This window comes from Pectinophora gossypiella, chromosome 8, assembly GCF_024362695.1.
Source record: "Pectinophora gossypiella chromosome 8, ilPecGoss1.1, whole genome shotgun sequence".
In the NCBI taxonomy this organism is placed as follows: Eukaryota; Metazoa; Arthropoda; class Insecta; order Lepidoptera; family Gelechiidae; genus Pectinophora; species Pectinophora gossypiella.
Window position 1 is genome coordinate 16,207,944 of NC_065411.1, and position 15,503 is coordinate 16,223,446.

General features: G+C 37.5%; 1 protein-coding gene across 3 annotated transcripts in view; it reads right to left on the reverse strand.

The window, feature by feature from the left end:
- Positions 1-15,503, reverse strand: part of LOC126369198 (uncharacterized) — a 456,612-nt gene that overhangs the window by 334,044 nt on the left and 107,065 nt on the right. For 2 of the 3 annotated variants that reach the window (XR_007566668.1, XM_050013495.1), the window contains exon 8: positions 6,966-7,121. Coding sequence is in view for 2 of the 3 variants with exons in the window: in XM_050013495.1 (XP_049869452.1) it covers positions 6,966-7,121 (156 nt within the window). In the remaining variant the exon portion in view is untranslated. The remainder of the gene's footprint in view (positions 1-6,965; positions 7,122-15,503) is intronic. The other variant, XM_050013496.1, reaches the window with a different exon arrangement.

Sequence of the window (15,503 nt, forward strand, 5' to 3'; positions counted from 1 at the left end):
TTATTTCACGTCTACAACCTCCTTAGCAATGAACGCAGCGTTCAATCTGCCACCGCTTAACCTGTATGTAATCAAGAAAACTATGTAAAACAGCTATGCTTCGAGCTAAGGGAAGGAGACTAACGACAGTTATGACAAATCTCAAATACCCCTCTTGACTAACCCTGCCATGGTGATAACGACGCCATGATCAGGACCCACAACTTATTGAGGTACTGTAATTAAGTACTACAAGGTGGTTATAGCAGAAAGAGAAAAAACACGGTTTGGTCTGAAGTACTAACTTAACCTATACCCATTCGCAATGCGGATCAGATATGGTTTGCTGTGGTTCTAGACAAAATGTCTTCCCATAGACAGGTTTATGCGGAGGTCACCCTAGGATACACACTGGTGGCGCATGGAATCGAACTTGTATGTATCATTATACACGACACGTTATTGATATCTAAGATCGTATTTTCTGAAATATTTTGATATATATTAATTTATATTACTTTTCACGAAAAAATAAATTTGGTGTTTGATGTTACAACTAAAATTATATCATTAAACACGGACCGTGAGAATTCAAGGATTGCGTGTATTTTAATATATGTTGAGTTGCATTTACTTACACCAAAATATTTAGTGAAAATCTTCATTTCACTTTAATGCAAGTTAAGATGAATTATGTTACACGTGTTATAACAGCATGAATGCTTCACAAACAGTACTTATATCACTAAACACGAAAATTATCTCCGTATTTATAATAGCTACAGTTACGAGAATTAGACAGAAAGAAAGAGAATTTTTTGAACATGAAGTGTGTGCTAATAACTCAAAAGTGATACAACTCGAGTTGTATTACTTTTCACCGACGGTACAGAATTTACACTTGCATTCTTTTGTGTAAGTATGAATCATTCATTGCTTCGAGACGGCCTCCGTGGTCCAGTGGTTTGAGCGTTGAGCTCACGGTCCGGAGGTCCCGGGTTCAAATCCCGGTGGGGACACATCACGAAAATCACTTTGTGATCCCTAGTTTGGTTATAGGACATTACAGACTGATCACCTGATTGTCCGAAAGAAAGATGATCCGTGCTTCGGAAGGCACGTTAAGCCGTTGGCCCCGGTTACTACTTACTGATGTAAGTTAGTAGTCGTTACATGAGCCACGTCAGGGGCCCCTTTGGCGGCTCAGTAGTAACCCTGACACCAGGGTTGATGGGGTTGGTATTCCACCTCACAACCCACACTATAGAAGAAGAAGATTGCTTCGAGATCGAACTTGAAAAACGTATAGAAGTTTAAATACCAATGTTTATATTTTTAAATGTATTAAGTAGTATCAACCGGAGGGGGTATGGAGCATACTCCACCACGCTGATCCACTGCGGGTTGGTCGATGTGTTTTTACGGCTAATAGCCGGGACCAACGGCTTAACGTGCCTCAAGCACGGAACATACCCCCTCCGGTTGATTGAGGGGAGGCCTGTGCCTAGCAGTGGAACGTATATAGGCGTATATGGCCAATGGGGATATCCCTTGCAAGATGAACTAAGTATCCCCACCTCACCGAGCTTTCTGTTAGACCTACGCGATACGTGGTGAGCCGTATCGCCGTCTATAATGGTGGAGCTAACAGTGTTAGTGTATCTGACGGCCTCCGTGGTCCAGTGGTTGAGCGTTGGGCTCACGATCCGGAGGTCCCGGGTTCAAATCCCGGTGGGGACACATCACGAAAATCACTTTGTGATCCCTAGTTTGGTTATAGGACATTACAGACCTGATTGTCCGAAAGAAAGATGATCCGTGCTTCGGAAGGCACGTTAAGCCGTTGACCCCGGTGACTACTTACTGATGTAAGTTAGTAGTCGTTACATGAGCCACGTCAGGGGCCCTTCATGAGGTTGGTATTCAGATAAGAAGAACTCATCCTACTGTCCTGCTACTACTCTGCCGGCACATCGGGACTCCATCACCACCCATCGTGCCTCACTACTATAGACCGCCAACGCAGTACAACCACTCCAGAACATAAATAAATACATTAACTTCGCTTCTTACGACACAAAGCTGGTTCTTGTAAGTAATTAAGAAATCTTCACTTGATTACTTGAGGCTAAATTTGGTGAAACGAGGCATAGCGATGCCGGCGAGGTACGCGGTAAAAAGTTAGTCAACGTATTCCTGAGTAATGTATGAGCATTACGTTTACTTTAGCATTGATGTGTTTTTTTTTTTTCAAAACTACCAACTACTGAGTAGAGATCTTATTTTATACACAGACGGACACAAGTAGGTACACAACTGATTTTCACAAAGTCGATCGAAGTGAACACAGCCAGAAGTCACCAGAAGACTAAATAAGTATTTGGAGTAGTGAAGTAAGTACCTAGAGGTAAGTAGGCAGATTGCCCTGATACGAGATCTTCATCCCCCTAGCATTATACCGTTTTGCACAGGGTCCGCTTACCTAACCTGAAGATTTAACAGGTCCGGTTTTTACAGAAGCGGCTGCCTGTCTGCCATCCAACCCGCGAAGGGAAAACCAACCCAATACAGGTTAGGTCCTCCGAAAATGCATTTCTCGGGAATGTGGGTTTCCTCAGGATGTTTTCCTTCACCGCTGAGCACGTGATAGGTAATTTATGATCCAAGCATGATTCGACAATCATTGGTTTAGGCCTGTGCTGGATTCGAACCTGCGACCTCAAAGTGAGAGGCAAGCGTTCTACCAACTGAAAACACCTCGTGAAAACAAGATCTGGAAACGTTTAGATTACCTACTTACATGTTTGTCCAACAAAAGACAGGGAAAAGCTGATAATTAGTCTTCATGTTTTAAGATAAAGCCTTTTTACGACGTTTAAACCGTTACAGCTACTTCCTACCGTCAATCTAGACCAAACCACACATTACTTCAGATATCCATCAGTGCTATCAACAAAACCCAATGACACCACATCCATTATTAAGCTATCAGCCTATCAACGTCGGCATATAATTATACCATTTTTAAAATCGCGTGCAATGTCAAATTCCAAAACGTAATGCAACCCATAATCGCCGTGTTATAAAGGCGCCATAAGAAAAACGTAAAAGCAAAAAACTAATTCCCAACACTAAAACACTTGAGGCGGCAAAGATAAAGGCCCGCCTTTGAAGCAACGACGCGCGCTCATTGGTTGGAACGTGCAAGTGGGCGGGGAATAGCAGGCGGAGCGGGTAAAGTTAGGGCTGTCCACACGTCGACCGCGGTATATCGATAATGGTGCTAATTCCTGTAAATACCATCTAATTTTATTTTAAGTTATATCTGTCATTTTCTTATCCGCCGAAAAGGAAAGGGACGGGTAATCGATAAGCATAAAATTTATGGAACACACGTCAATTTTAAGCACAAATCTAAAACAATCGTCTAAAAATTTTACATCAGTCAATAACCCGACACAGTTAAGTAGACAGCACGTCAAACGGATTGCATACCAGCGACAAACCTTTTTGATTCGCCCGGGTTAGGTATTCATTCATTTACTCATTCTTCCTAAAATTAAGAGCTGTGAATCATCCGTCCCTTTCCTTTTCGACAGATATGAAAGTGACGGATATAACTTAATATAAAATTAGGCGGTGTCTGCAGGAATCGGGGCCATTGTATCGACAAAACCTTATTGTTTCTTTTATTCACTCTTTCATAATTTATGGTGGGGAAACGCATTGCCGAGCATGCGGGCGGTAGATGAACACGGCTAAACGGATATTTTATTGCACACTACGTGTTGATCTTCGAATGAGCTGTAAATTTACGAAATTTTACTGCTTTAAGTATAATTAGCCTTTTAAAAACATGACAAAATGATATGAGACGATAAATAACGTATGTATTTGAAGGTCCTACAAGATATAACAGAACCGATATCTTTAATCTTATTTATATTATGTAGATTAAAGCAGTAAATATGATACAGGTAAGTACCTATATCTATTACTCATCTGTCATTATCTGAATACCTACCTATAAAATATATTCGCTTACGACGAACATAGATACTGCTATCTTTATCACCTCCTTGATTTGGATTTTAAAACCAATAGATATCTATCATACCAATAGCGACTTGCGTTTCCGCGTAGATTAGGTAAATTAATCTGGGTAGTAGACCTGCCTATCTCATTTGTTTATTTTATACTCTATGACACTCTACATTCATGTTTTGGTTATAGTTTACAAAACAGTTATGTTAGGTACTTGCTTCTTCTTCTTCTTATCGTGTGGGTTGTGACGTAGAATACCAGCCTCATCAACCCTGGTGTCAGGGTTATGATTGAACCGCCAAAGGCCCCTAACATGGCTCATGTAACGATTACTCACTTACATCAGTAAATAGTAACCGGGACCAACGGCTTAACGTGCCTTCCGAAGCATGGATCATCTTACTTTCGGACAATCAAGTGATCAGCCTGTAATGTCCTAACCAAACTAGGGATCACTAAGTGATTTGGTGATATTTTCCCACCGGGATCCGAACCCGGGGCCTCCGGATCGTGAGTCCAACGCTCAACCACTGGACCACAGAGGCCTTGCTTGCTTAGAAGACCACATCGAAGCAATTAATCTTAAAAAGCAATATTGCAATTTGACATTTGCGCATATAAAAATATAGTGCACAGTGCAAACAAATGTCAAATATAAATAATTATTGCTTTTTAAGATGAATTGCTTCGACGTGGCCTTTTTAATCCCCCCGTAGTCATTCTGTTTTTTTTTTTTTTTTTTCAAAACAATTGAAGATTTGCTATAGGTATATTAGGTATTTAATGTACGTGTACCTACTTAATTTATTTAATTTTGACTATTCGTTCGTTCATTCTATTCTAATCTATATCTTAACGTGATACTCTTGTAACCGGTAACTCCATAAGTGTTAATTAGTGCAAAATTCAACACGATGGTAATAAAAAGCCGTCAAAATGAAAATGGGATAATGAATAATACACAACAAAATAAAATAAAGCACTTCGCAAAAGAATAAAAAAGTGTGAGCTCTAAAAGACAGGATTGAATTTCATTGGTTTGAAAAGATCAAGTTGTTATGAAAGGTGAATGAGAATAAATTAAGAACCTCAGTTTCGGTTAAAGTATTGGTTTTGTTTTTCAGAAATTAAGAAATAATGCAGATTGGGAGAGAACAAAAAAGAATACGGCTCGCATACGTAAAATTCCACTGTCGTCCCCCGTCCGCGGGCTTCTATTTTCTTATTGCATATCTGCGTTGGCTTACCTTCACCACCGAAACAGTCTTCATGGCACGCAAGCAAGCAAGGAAGAAAGGAAAGGAGGAGGATTTTCTTATTGACCCCCGACAATCAACGCATTCTCGGCACAAACGTACCTATGCTAATTTCCATTTATTAGAATTACCGTGTATCAGAATTTGAATTCAGAACTAACTACATACTTATCTTCGTCTATGGTGTGAGTTGTGAGGTGGATTACCAACATCATCAACCCTGGTGTCAGGGTTACTATTGAGCCGCCAAAGGTCCCTGACATGACTCATGTAACGACTACGTACTTACATCAGTAAGTAGATAGTACCTAACCGGGACGAACGGCTTAACGTGCCCTCCAAAGCACGAATCGTCTTAGGTACTTTCGGACAATCAGGTGATCAGCCTGTAATGTCCTAACCAAACTAGGGATCACAAAGTGATTTTTGTGATATGTCCCCACCGGGATTCAAACCCAACGTGAGATAGGTAGGTACTAACCTCTACTTTACTGTTGTGTTCTTTTGATTCTCGCTTGAACTTGAATTCAGAACTACTTAAGTAAGTACCTATGTACCTATTTTTAATTATGAATTTAAATTTTAATACACAGGATAAATGTAATAGGTAAGTGATTGACGATCATGAAAATTACCATTCGATTGTAGGTAGGTACTTATTTGGAAATTCGATGATTGCCAAGGGACATTAAGAAAAAGAAGTTCTTTGCGGTTGCGACTCATGCATGCTAATCCCGCGTGGTTGAGCAAATCACATAACACTTAGGTAGGTACCTACTAAAATATTTATGAATGATATTTATGATGATTCTGATTTGATTTGTCAGTTTATGTAAATTCGACGTTCAAAATTTTGAACTTGGAAGTTAGACCCATGGTTCTGACGTTAACGATATTTTTAGTAGTAATATTTGACATTTTAGTGAGACTTTTTTACAGCTCAATATGTCAAAATAGTTAATGTGACCTATGTAAGGGCGTTACAATGCTCGTGGCCTTATTACTATCTTGATAGATAGGGATTGTGTTGGATTGTGTAATCTTTCTTGTGTATGTTTTACATTTGTTTCGTGTACCTAAGTATACCTATGTGCAGCAATAAAGTACCTACTACGATTGTAAGATTTACTTATTCGCATTATCTCTTTACGTAGGTACGTAAAATAAAAGTAGAATAAACCCTAACACAGATGCTCTCATGGTGTAAGTTTGACTGACATCTCTAGTAGGTACCTTACAAGAAAATACAATAATTATAAGTAAGTAATTATTATTCGAATATGTACATAATACTCGTATCAATCACAATAATATTAAAGTTACCAGTACCAAAGTATTTAGAACAAAATGAAAACAAAGCTCAGAAAGGCGCCAAAGTAGCTACGCGCAAACTCCAAGCGATAAACCACCCAGTTAGAGAAGTTCTCTTTCAAGACCGACTTAGTTCGCAAAGGTGGCCGATCAAACATTGCCGGATTACAGAAACCGGTCCCAAACTATTGACCGGACAAATTCAGTTGCAATGGCGCTACCAAAGCAGCAGAAACCAAAGGCGGTATTCTCAAATAGGCGGCATTACTTGATAACAGTTCCCCTAGTTTCCGTTGTTGCTGAAAGCGGCGGTCTCGCAATGCAGTTGGCGCGTAGCTACCAGGCGCGCAGAAGTATCGAGGAGGTGTGTCTTACCGGTCGGGTATTGCCAGAGGGGGGCAGGAGGCGCGGGGGCTTGCGGTGCCGGCCACGCCAGGGGGGCGGCGCGATCGTCGCACAGGACGTTGGCCACGCCCACCGTCATGGCCGCCTGCGCCGCGTCTGTGGCGGAATGACAATACAATGACGTGCCTGCAACGCGCAACATATGAACACACACATTGATAATTAATTCAACTTAATTAGTAATATAATGAGTGCGGTTGCCCAGTAGGGGGGCACCTATCGATGTATTGGAAACATTCTTTGGAATACCTACAGAGTTTTTCGGTGAAGGAAAACATCGTATGAAACCTCCTAATTAAAAACTTATTTTGCATTAAAATTGTCAGGGAATCGAATTTTGGTTGAAAATTTGGTATTGTTTAGAAACTCAGAATAAATTCTTTATTGTACAATTAAATGTATCATTAATTATGATTTAGGACTAAATACTTACTTAAAAAAGGAACAATCAGTTCAATTTAATAATTCGTTCTTGAACACTTTCGCAGACATTGACCACCGGTCATTAACCATTCATTCATAATAGTAAGTATGTCACTTGGAATCAAGACATCCCCTGTAGGCGTTGTGTCCGTGAAAGTGTTAATAGGTACCTACTGTAACGTCAATAGGTAAATGCTGAAGAGACTAATCAGCTGCATGCAGCCAATCGGCTGTTTGATTGCTGTACCTACTATTTCTAAGACCAAATAAATACAAAATACTTTAAGGTTCACATATAGGAACCTACCAACAAGAAACATAAAATGTTGATCCATGTGTTGATAATAGTGCTCATTATAGAACGAAATCTTAAAATCGGTTGTTGATTAGCAAGCACTTTATCTACTTACGTAGGATTTCTCCCACTCTTATGGATTGAATCTCGAAAAACCTTATTGCAACAACTTTCTAGTTCTAATGCTTAGCGCAATCGTCAGAGTCAACATCTGCAAGATCTTTTAACATAACCATCAGTAGGGCTGACATGCACAACGTGATAAAAATTCGTCACGGTAATTTTATCGATTCTGGCGATATAATTATGTCGTTTTGTCGAGTGCTTAGGTATATGTGAACCCAAATAAGTCATATCGTTCTGTCAAAATACGAACAAAATCACGTGACACGCATGTAAGGGAAAAAACTTATCGATTTCGACATTTATTGAATCGATGGATAATGGCCCCGATTCCTGCAGACATCTCTTAATTTTACTTTAAGTTATACCTGTCATTTTCTTATCCGCTGAAAAGGAAAGGGACGGATGATTGACAGCTCTTAATTTTAGGAAGAATAAGTAAATAAATGAATAACCCGGGCGAATTTTTAGACGGTTGTTTTAGATTTGTGCTTAAAATTGACGTGTGTTCCATAAATTTTATGCTTGTCGATTACCCGTCCCTTTCCTTTTCGGCGGATAAGAAAAGGACAGATATAACTTAAAATAAAATTAGATGGTGTTTACAGGAATTAGCACCAATGTTAGCTCTGCTGGTCGGAGCAGACAGGGTATGGAGACACCTAATAGGTAGTAAAATATGGAATAAAATGTGTATCCTCTCTTTGCTAAACCTTAATATTATCATTAGGATCATAAGCCTCGTCCGTCTACTGAAGACGAGAGTGGAATTCCTTGCCGTCTTCTGTATTTTCGAATGCATATAACCCGAGTGCTTTCAAGGCCAGAGTGAACAGGCACCTTCTGGGCGAGCTCCATCTTAGGCCTCGTCAATGCCTCCATCTTAGGGCTCAGACCAAACCCAACAATGGTAAAAAAGACGATTTATGCAATGTCTGCTACTGTTAGATAGAAAATAATTCGACCTAATATCGACTGATACGTCACTATGCTAATGAACGTCACAACACTAGCTTCACTTTGACAGATCTAATTCTTACCGCGCATTGAGACGATTGTAAATTGTTATTTTATTGAAATATAATCACTAATTATGGTGAACTGCGGGCCTAGCACCGTATGCACGCGACTCTTTCTCGCCGCGACAGAGATCGTCTGTCTCTTTCTGTGCAGTGCTGTGAGAGAGTGACGGGTGACGTATGTCGAGGCGAGAAAGAGTCCGCGCTTACGGTGCTAAGCCCGCTGGTCGTTCTGTTTAATACTAGGTATTTTGTGCATGCGCTTAATATACCTACGATTAGCGTCCCTCCAATATTGTTATTTTATTATATTGAGATACCTAGTATCGTAAAAACTATTTTGTTAAGTACTTATTTATTACCATTCACCATCTTATTAGGAATATTGATCTTCTCTTCCTGATTGTCCTTATCATCATTGTCGATAAGTATGTAACCTATTCTCATCGTAACATATGTGTTTATAAGTAGGTAGGTAGTAGTTACATTTATAATTATAACAGTTTCACAGGTTACTCCACTGTAAACATCGTTATAGATACCTATGAACTATGTATCTATACAGATACATAGTTCATAAAACAGTAAAATATTTATGACTAACAGTGGTAAGTTACCTATACTACCTAAAATATTAGGTAATATGTGCAAACAATTCCAAAAGAATGCGATAAATATACCTTAAAACCATACTAATACTTTAGAGGTAAATAATTAATTAAGTACCTTTAATTATAAAGTACCTGATGTAAATTAAATAAAACACCAAAATGGTTGATTTGTAATAAATGCGGAAATCTCAAAATACTTAATACTCCTTCACGTATCGAAGTAGGTAATCAGGATAGCTAGTAAACCAAACCAAGTGGTACCTATGGAAGTTTGAATCCTGTTCACTCCATCAACAAGTGAAACAGTAAGTCAAAAATTATAAACAAGCTTTAATCTTATCTACTTAGGTATTAATGAAGGAACCAAAGTAAAGGAAAAAGTAAAGGTGGACCCGGTTACTATTTACGTAATTGATGTAAGTGAGTACCTAATCGTTACATGTCAGGGACCTTTGGCGGCTCTATATTACCTAACCCTGACACCAGGGTTGATGAGGTAGGTATTCCACCTCACAACCCACACAATGAGAAGAATAACGGAAAAAAAACTACTACTAACTACTAAATAAATCGTGCCACTGCGCTCAACGCTTCAACGTTAATTCTTAGGAAGGTAATGTGCCCAAAACTTAAGCAACACGATTATCTATGTCCAATACTCAAAAAAAGAACGATATAGGTATATCTATTATTATGATTAGATAAGTGAATTCAGTTAATCAATTGTCAGTCGATTGTTTTATTGAATCTTTCGATAATGCGTTGTCTAACAATACTATCGATTCCTGTAATTATTGGTCTATATTCTTGTTATCAATACTAATGCAATCAATTGCATGAGTGATTGAATGTGATGTTAGATAATGGTTGAACGATAGACAACTTTTAGCAACCCTAGTGCAAATGCAAGTGCATTTGGGCACTTGGCACTATTTGGCAGACATCGACTGACGACCTTTCCTCGGATTTAACACAGATAAAAGCAGTTATCACCTCCCTACCGTTATCTCGTTTTCACAGGGTCCGTTTATCTAATCTGAAGATTTATCAGGTCCGGATTTATAAAGAAGCGACTGCCTATCTAACCTTCCAATTCCAACCTGCAAAGGGAAAACCAGCCCAATACAGGTTAGGTTACATACTGAAACGCATTTTTTTTCTGTAAGTAGATAAGAGCGCAGTCAGTGTTACAAAACTATAAATATCAAATCCATATTTTTTATATCGTAAGGCCCATATGCCTTTTTAAATCCAAAACCCGTTAATGTCTGGAAATCTGAACCTTTATAATAAAACTGACATTCTGGGACTTTTCAAATAAACAAGAAACATTTATCAACACATTTATTTAATTTTTTTTTTTTCGTTTTTCATTTTTTTTTTATTTGATTTTTTTTTCTTTTTTTTTTAATACATCCGTATGTATAAATAAAACACTACCTATATAAAACACTGACTTCTGCTTAAAAAACTTTTGGTGATGAACCGCAAGTCCGCGTAGTCGGCGATCTTCAGCTCTTATAACCAGGCTTATGTAACCTAGAGAAACTCATTAAACCGAAAGATACCCACTTGGTGCCCTTTCAATCGATACATTCAGATACATCGGACCCAGCTGATCAGAAACCGGTTGCAAACTGGCCGGTTCCGTCTAATTTAAATTGAAATTTATTTGGAGCGATATTAAAACCTGCTCGTAGTTTATGTGCGCCTGGTAGTTCTGGACCGCTTTGGACGTTTGGTTCGAGGAAGAAATATCTGGTTTAAAGAAGTTGTTAGGTTAGAATTATTATTACCTAGTAAGTTAGTAGTTATTTCGGTTAATAGATACTTTTATTGGAGGAGCCTATTGGATTTAATGTTGTATTTAAAACGAGTTCACCAAGTTTTATTTAATTATTTTTGAATTTTAAGTATGATGATGTTGAATCTCAGTAGGTATTTTACCTATTATGTTAATAGTAACAACAAAAAAATAAAATAAAAATAAAACAACCGCCATAACTTACGTATCTCTACTACATTATAAAACGTAAGGAATAGCTCAGTGCTATACAGAAATATTCAACTCCAATATAAATTATATAACATACCATACCCTAACCGAAAACCTGACAATAATTCACATTGGCCTTTAATACGCATACATAATTAAGTTCATTAATAAAATAAATTAATTCGCATCCGAATTCGCAATAAAAAACTCAATAAGTATTAAAAAATAAGAAAAAAAACTGCTATTTCTCACGAAACAAATTCCCACAATGAGATGTAATATTGGAGCGGCAGCGGCGCGAGAAGGTAAAAAGAAGATTATGAAAGGAAGGAAGCACGTGCTGGTATCTCCCTCTCACTCTAACCCAGCGCGCCGTCTCTGTCAGACTGTTGTATTGCGCAGAGTAGTGAACGTTGCAGAGAAGCTATTTGATGAAAAATGAATTTTGAAGATTAATCATCAATAATTAAATAACATGATTTATATTAAAAATGCAAAATAATCTAAGTTTTGTCGTAAGAAATAGTAACAGGTTACAATTTATTTTTAACCTTTTTTATTACGTAGCATTTGCAAGTTTTTAGTTATCCAAAAAATGGTAAATTAGATATCATTTTTATTTTACCTAAACGACTCTTCCTATTAAAAGTATTGTTTCTTAATAACTAGAACGAGTATGTTCACAAGTAAAATATTTTTAATTCTTATGGAATTAAAGACGAGTCGACACAGTGGGGTATGTTACACTACTCTGTGTTTCATATCAGTTGACCTTCACCGCGGCGTCACGTTCCTGCGCCAGCATTCCAACTATACGCTTGTCTCGCTCGCACTCGCGGCGGATTGCGACTCGGCGCTCCGATACACCTCCTCATAGCCGCTGCTAGCCTAGTATCACGCGCGCTGAAGAAAAGGGTTTATCCGACGCCGAATGACCCGGATGCACCTAGATTTTCCGACCAAAGAAATAAAAGCAATTTTCCACAAAAAAGTTGGCTAATAGCCAATACTTCATTATCGATAAATGAAACTGATGGATTTTGTCGTTAAAATGTAATTAATTCCGGTATAATCCATTGGATGTCCCGTCATATTTGTTTGTTTGTTGCGAATAATTTAGCGTGGAGATTATTATTTTTCCCGCGAATGAATCTAGGCCAGTTAATAATGTCCCTATTCTAGAATTAAAATAGCCTCACGTCTCGATGCGTGGTCAGCGCAGCGTAGTGAAGCGTAGCGTAAATAGACTGACGCTCCGTCCGCGCAGACTGGTCGCCAACCGGTATTTAGCATTAATGGAACACCGGTTATTATGGGAATTGTTACCGTATCTTGATATTTCGATCACGAATCCTTTAATTGCAAAAAAGCTCACAGACAATTCTTTGCTTTGATTGGCGAAGTAACAGATAATATTTTGCAAAGAATCGTACGCAGTGCAAGGAAGTCACGTAGCCAAACAAGTCTTTTTAAAGGATTTGTTGAGTATGGTATTTGGAATCCCACTTAAAGCTGTGAACATACATTAATTTAAAGGTGACTAAACAAAACGGCCTTTAGTTGGATGGGAGCGAAGAAACGTGACTTTTATGTGAAGTTAAATAGAGTTGAAAAGAGGCTGTTTGTTGAACGAATTTTTATTTAAAATATGCCACGCTTTGAAAGTGACAGCGTTACACAAAAAAGTACCAGGGCAGCAGAAACGATAGATGGTACGCATGAGACCGGCGTCGGATGTGGCGACCGATAACGGTCGTGAGTCGTGACACCGTCACCGGCTTAAACAATATTAAAGTGATTCGGAAAGAAATACCTGCACTGCTTTATTTATTTTATAAAATACTGCAAATACTTGATAACATAACCATACAATAAAGAATAATACTACGTAGGTAAATAACCTTAACAAAACAAATTAACAAATACACTTGATTATTAAAGATCTAAGAACCGTATCATGACGGGTAACCAGCATATCAAGCCAATTTTGTACATTAGATTTAGCGATATTAATCCCATCAGTTCCCATACCCATATGATAATAATGAAGCAATTAGTTCTTAATATTTCGCCACCATTTCTAAGTATCTAACGCAACTAGTTTCTACTAAAATATTCGTCAACACATGTAATAACAAAGTCAACAATATTTCTGTTCAAACAATCCTACGAGGGATGCAAACCCTCAAAACACCCTCTGGCTACAAAACTCAATGCAAATTTCACCCTAAAGCATAAAAGAAAGAGTTGATAATGCGTTGAGAGGATTGCGTGAATTTTAAATACGAAATTTTAGGCGTGCTTTTACGAAATTGAAAATTGTGGCGAGAGTTAGGCACTACGAGCAAAAGTGGTTTTGTAGATAGACATTCAAAAGCAGAAGCGAGTAAGGATAACAATCTGTAAAATACAAAGGTGTTGCTCTATGGTAAAACATAATAGACACAAGTGAACAAGGGACTTTCCAGGTTACTTTCCGTTAAAACAATAGGTATTATAGATAGCGCTGTATAGATTTTCCTTCGTTTAACCTTCTAATTTCATGGATAACAGACATAATGCATCTTTTACTTTACATTATCATTACATCTTCCACTCATTATTCTGATCAAAATAAAGAGAAGAAGACATATAATGCGATCCAAATGTCAAGCAACAACTATTTTTATATATGGTTCTGGCATTACCTTGTATTTTGGAATAATTATGTACAACGCCATCTATATTGTTTTTGGTGAACATAGCCTGGAAAGTCCCACGTTATATATGCATTTTTATATAACAAATATTTTGCTAACCAGACATGAAAAGATGACAGAAGTATATTAAGCAACTTTTATGCATTATTTACGCCTGCTTTTGATATCTTTGTAATTAGTTGCAACAATTCTACAATTTATTATTTGTTTGTTGAGTGAAATTTTGATTAACACACACAGCGATACTTGGCCTTCTTTGTATTACCCAAACCAAACAGAATTAATTAAAAAAAATAAACGACAAAAAAAAACATGAATCGCTTTCGAAAACAAGCAGTGCAAGTACCAGAAGTACATAAATGTAGAACAGTTAGACAATACAGCTTCATCAAGCCGTCAGATTGGTATTAAAGTCGTCTCTCACATACCGATGTTCACGATGCCAAATCCATTTGTCTCAGAACAGCTGGTTTATCCTTCATGGCATACCCAGAAGGGCTCATAAGACATGTTTATGTCTAAACAAATGAGTCCATCAATGTAAGTAATGTTCACATCACAAGTTCTAAGAAGGAGTTGTGTTGTGGCAGAAAGGAATATGTAGTGTAATTTATTAATACTGAAGAAAAAACCCAACTTTTACGTATGACTTGTTAAGTAGTTCTTTAATTTGTTCCATGTAAGCTCTTCTTGGTCTTCCCCTTCCTCTCTTTCCTTTTAAAGAGAAGGCGAATACTGGTCTTTGATAGACAAAAATGGAGAATGCTATACCGTCAAGAGCGTGTTTCTTAAATTAACGGTGATGATGAAGTCAATTAATTCTATTAAAACCCGCGGGAATTTTTTGCTTTGACTTGTTGACAATAACAGATTTTTACCATAGAATCCTATTCGTTCATTCGAATTATTTTGATTTCCTTAATAATAGATATTTTAATGAAGTAAATATTTAAGTTACATTTATCTGTACTATTTATTCATTCAACATAGGCAGATCTTATTTATGTTTACGACTAAGGCAAGCAAAACAATGCTTATAGAGCTAAGACGCATTTGTAATATTTGAAACTTAACATTGATCACGGTAATAATAAATAAACAGATATCGGGACTTGAATATAAGAAAAAAATAATAGACTAAAATACTTTTCCAAGTATTCTTTATTGTCTAGCTTTCACCTAAAGAAGTTTTATAATACGAACCTACCTACTCCGTGAATTCCCAGAACATTTTATTGCTCAATCAATACTCCTAAAGCCTCGAAACTCAAGTTTTCTAAAAAGGTAGACAAAACACTTTATTGCACCAAAGCGAGCAACTATTTATATTATTTTTTTATCT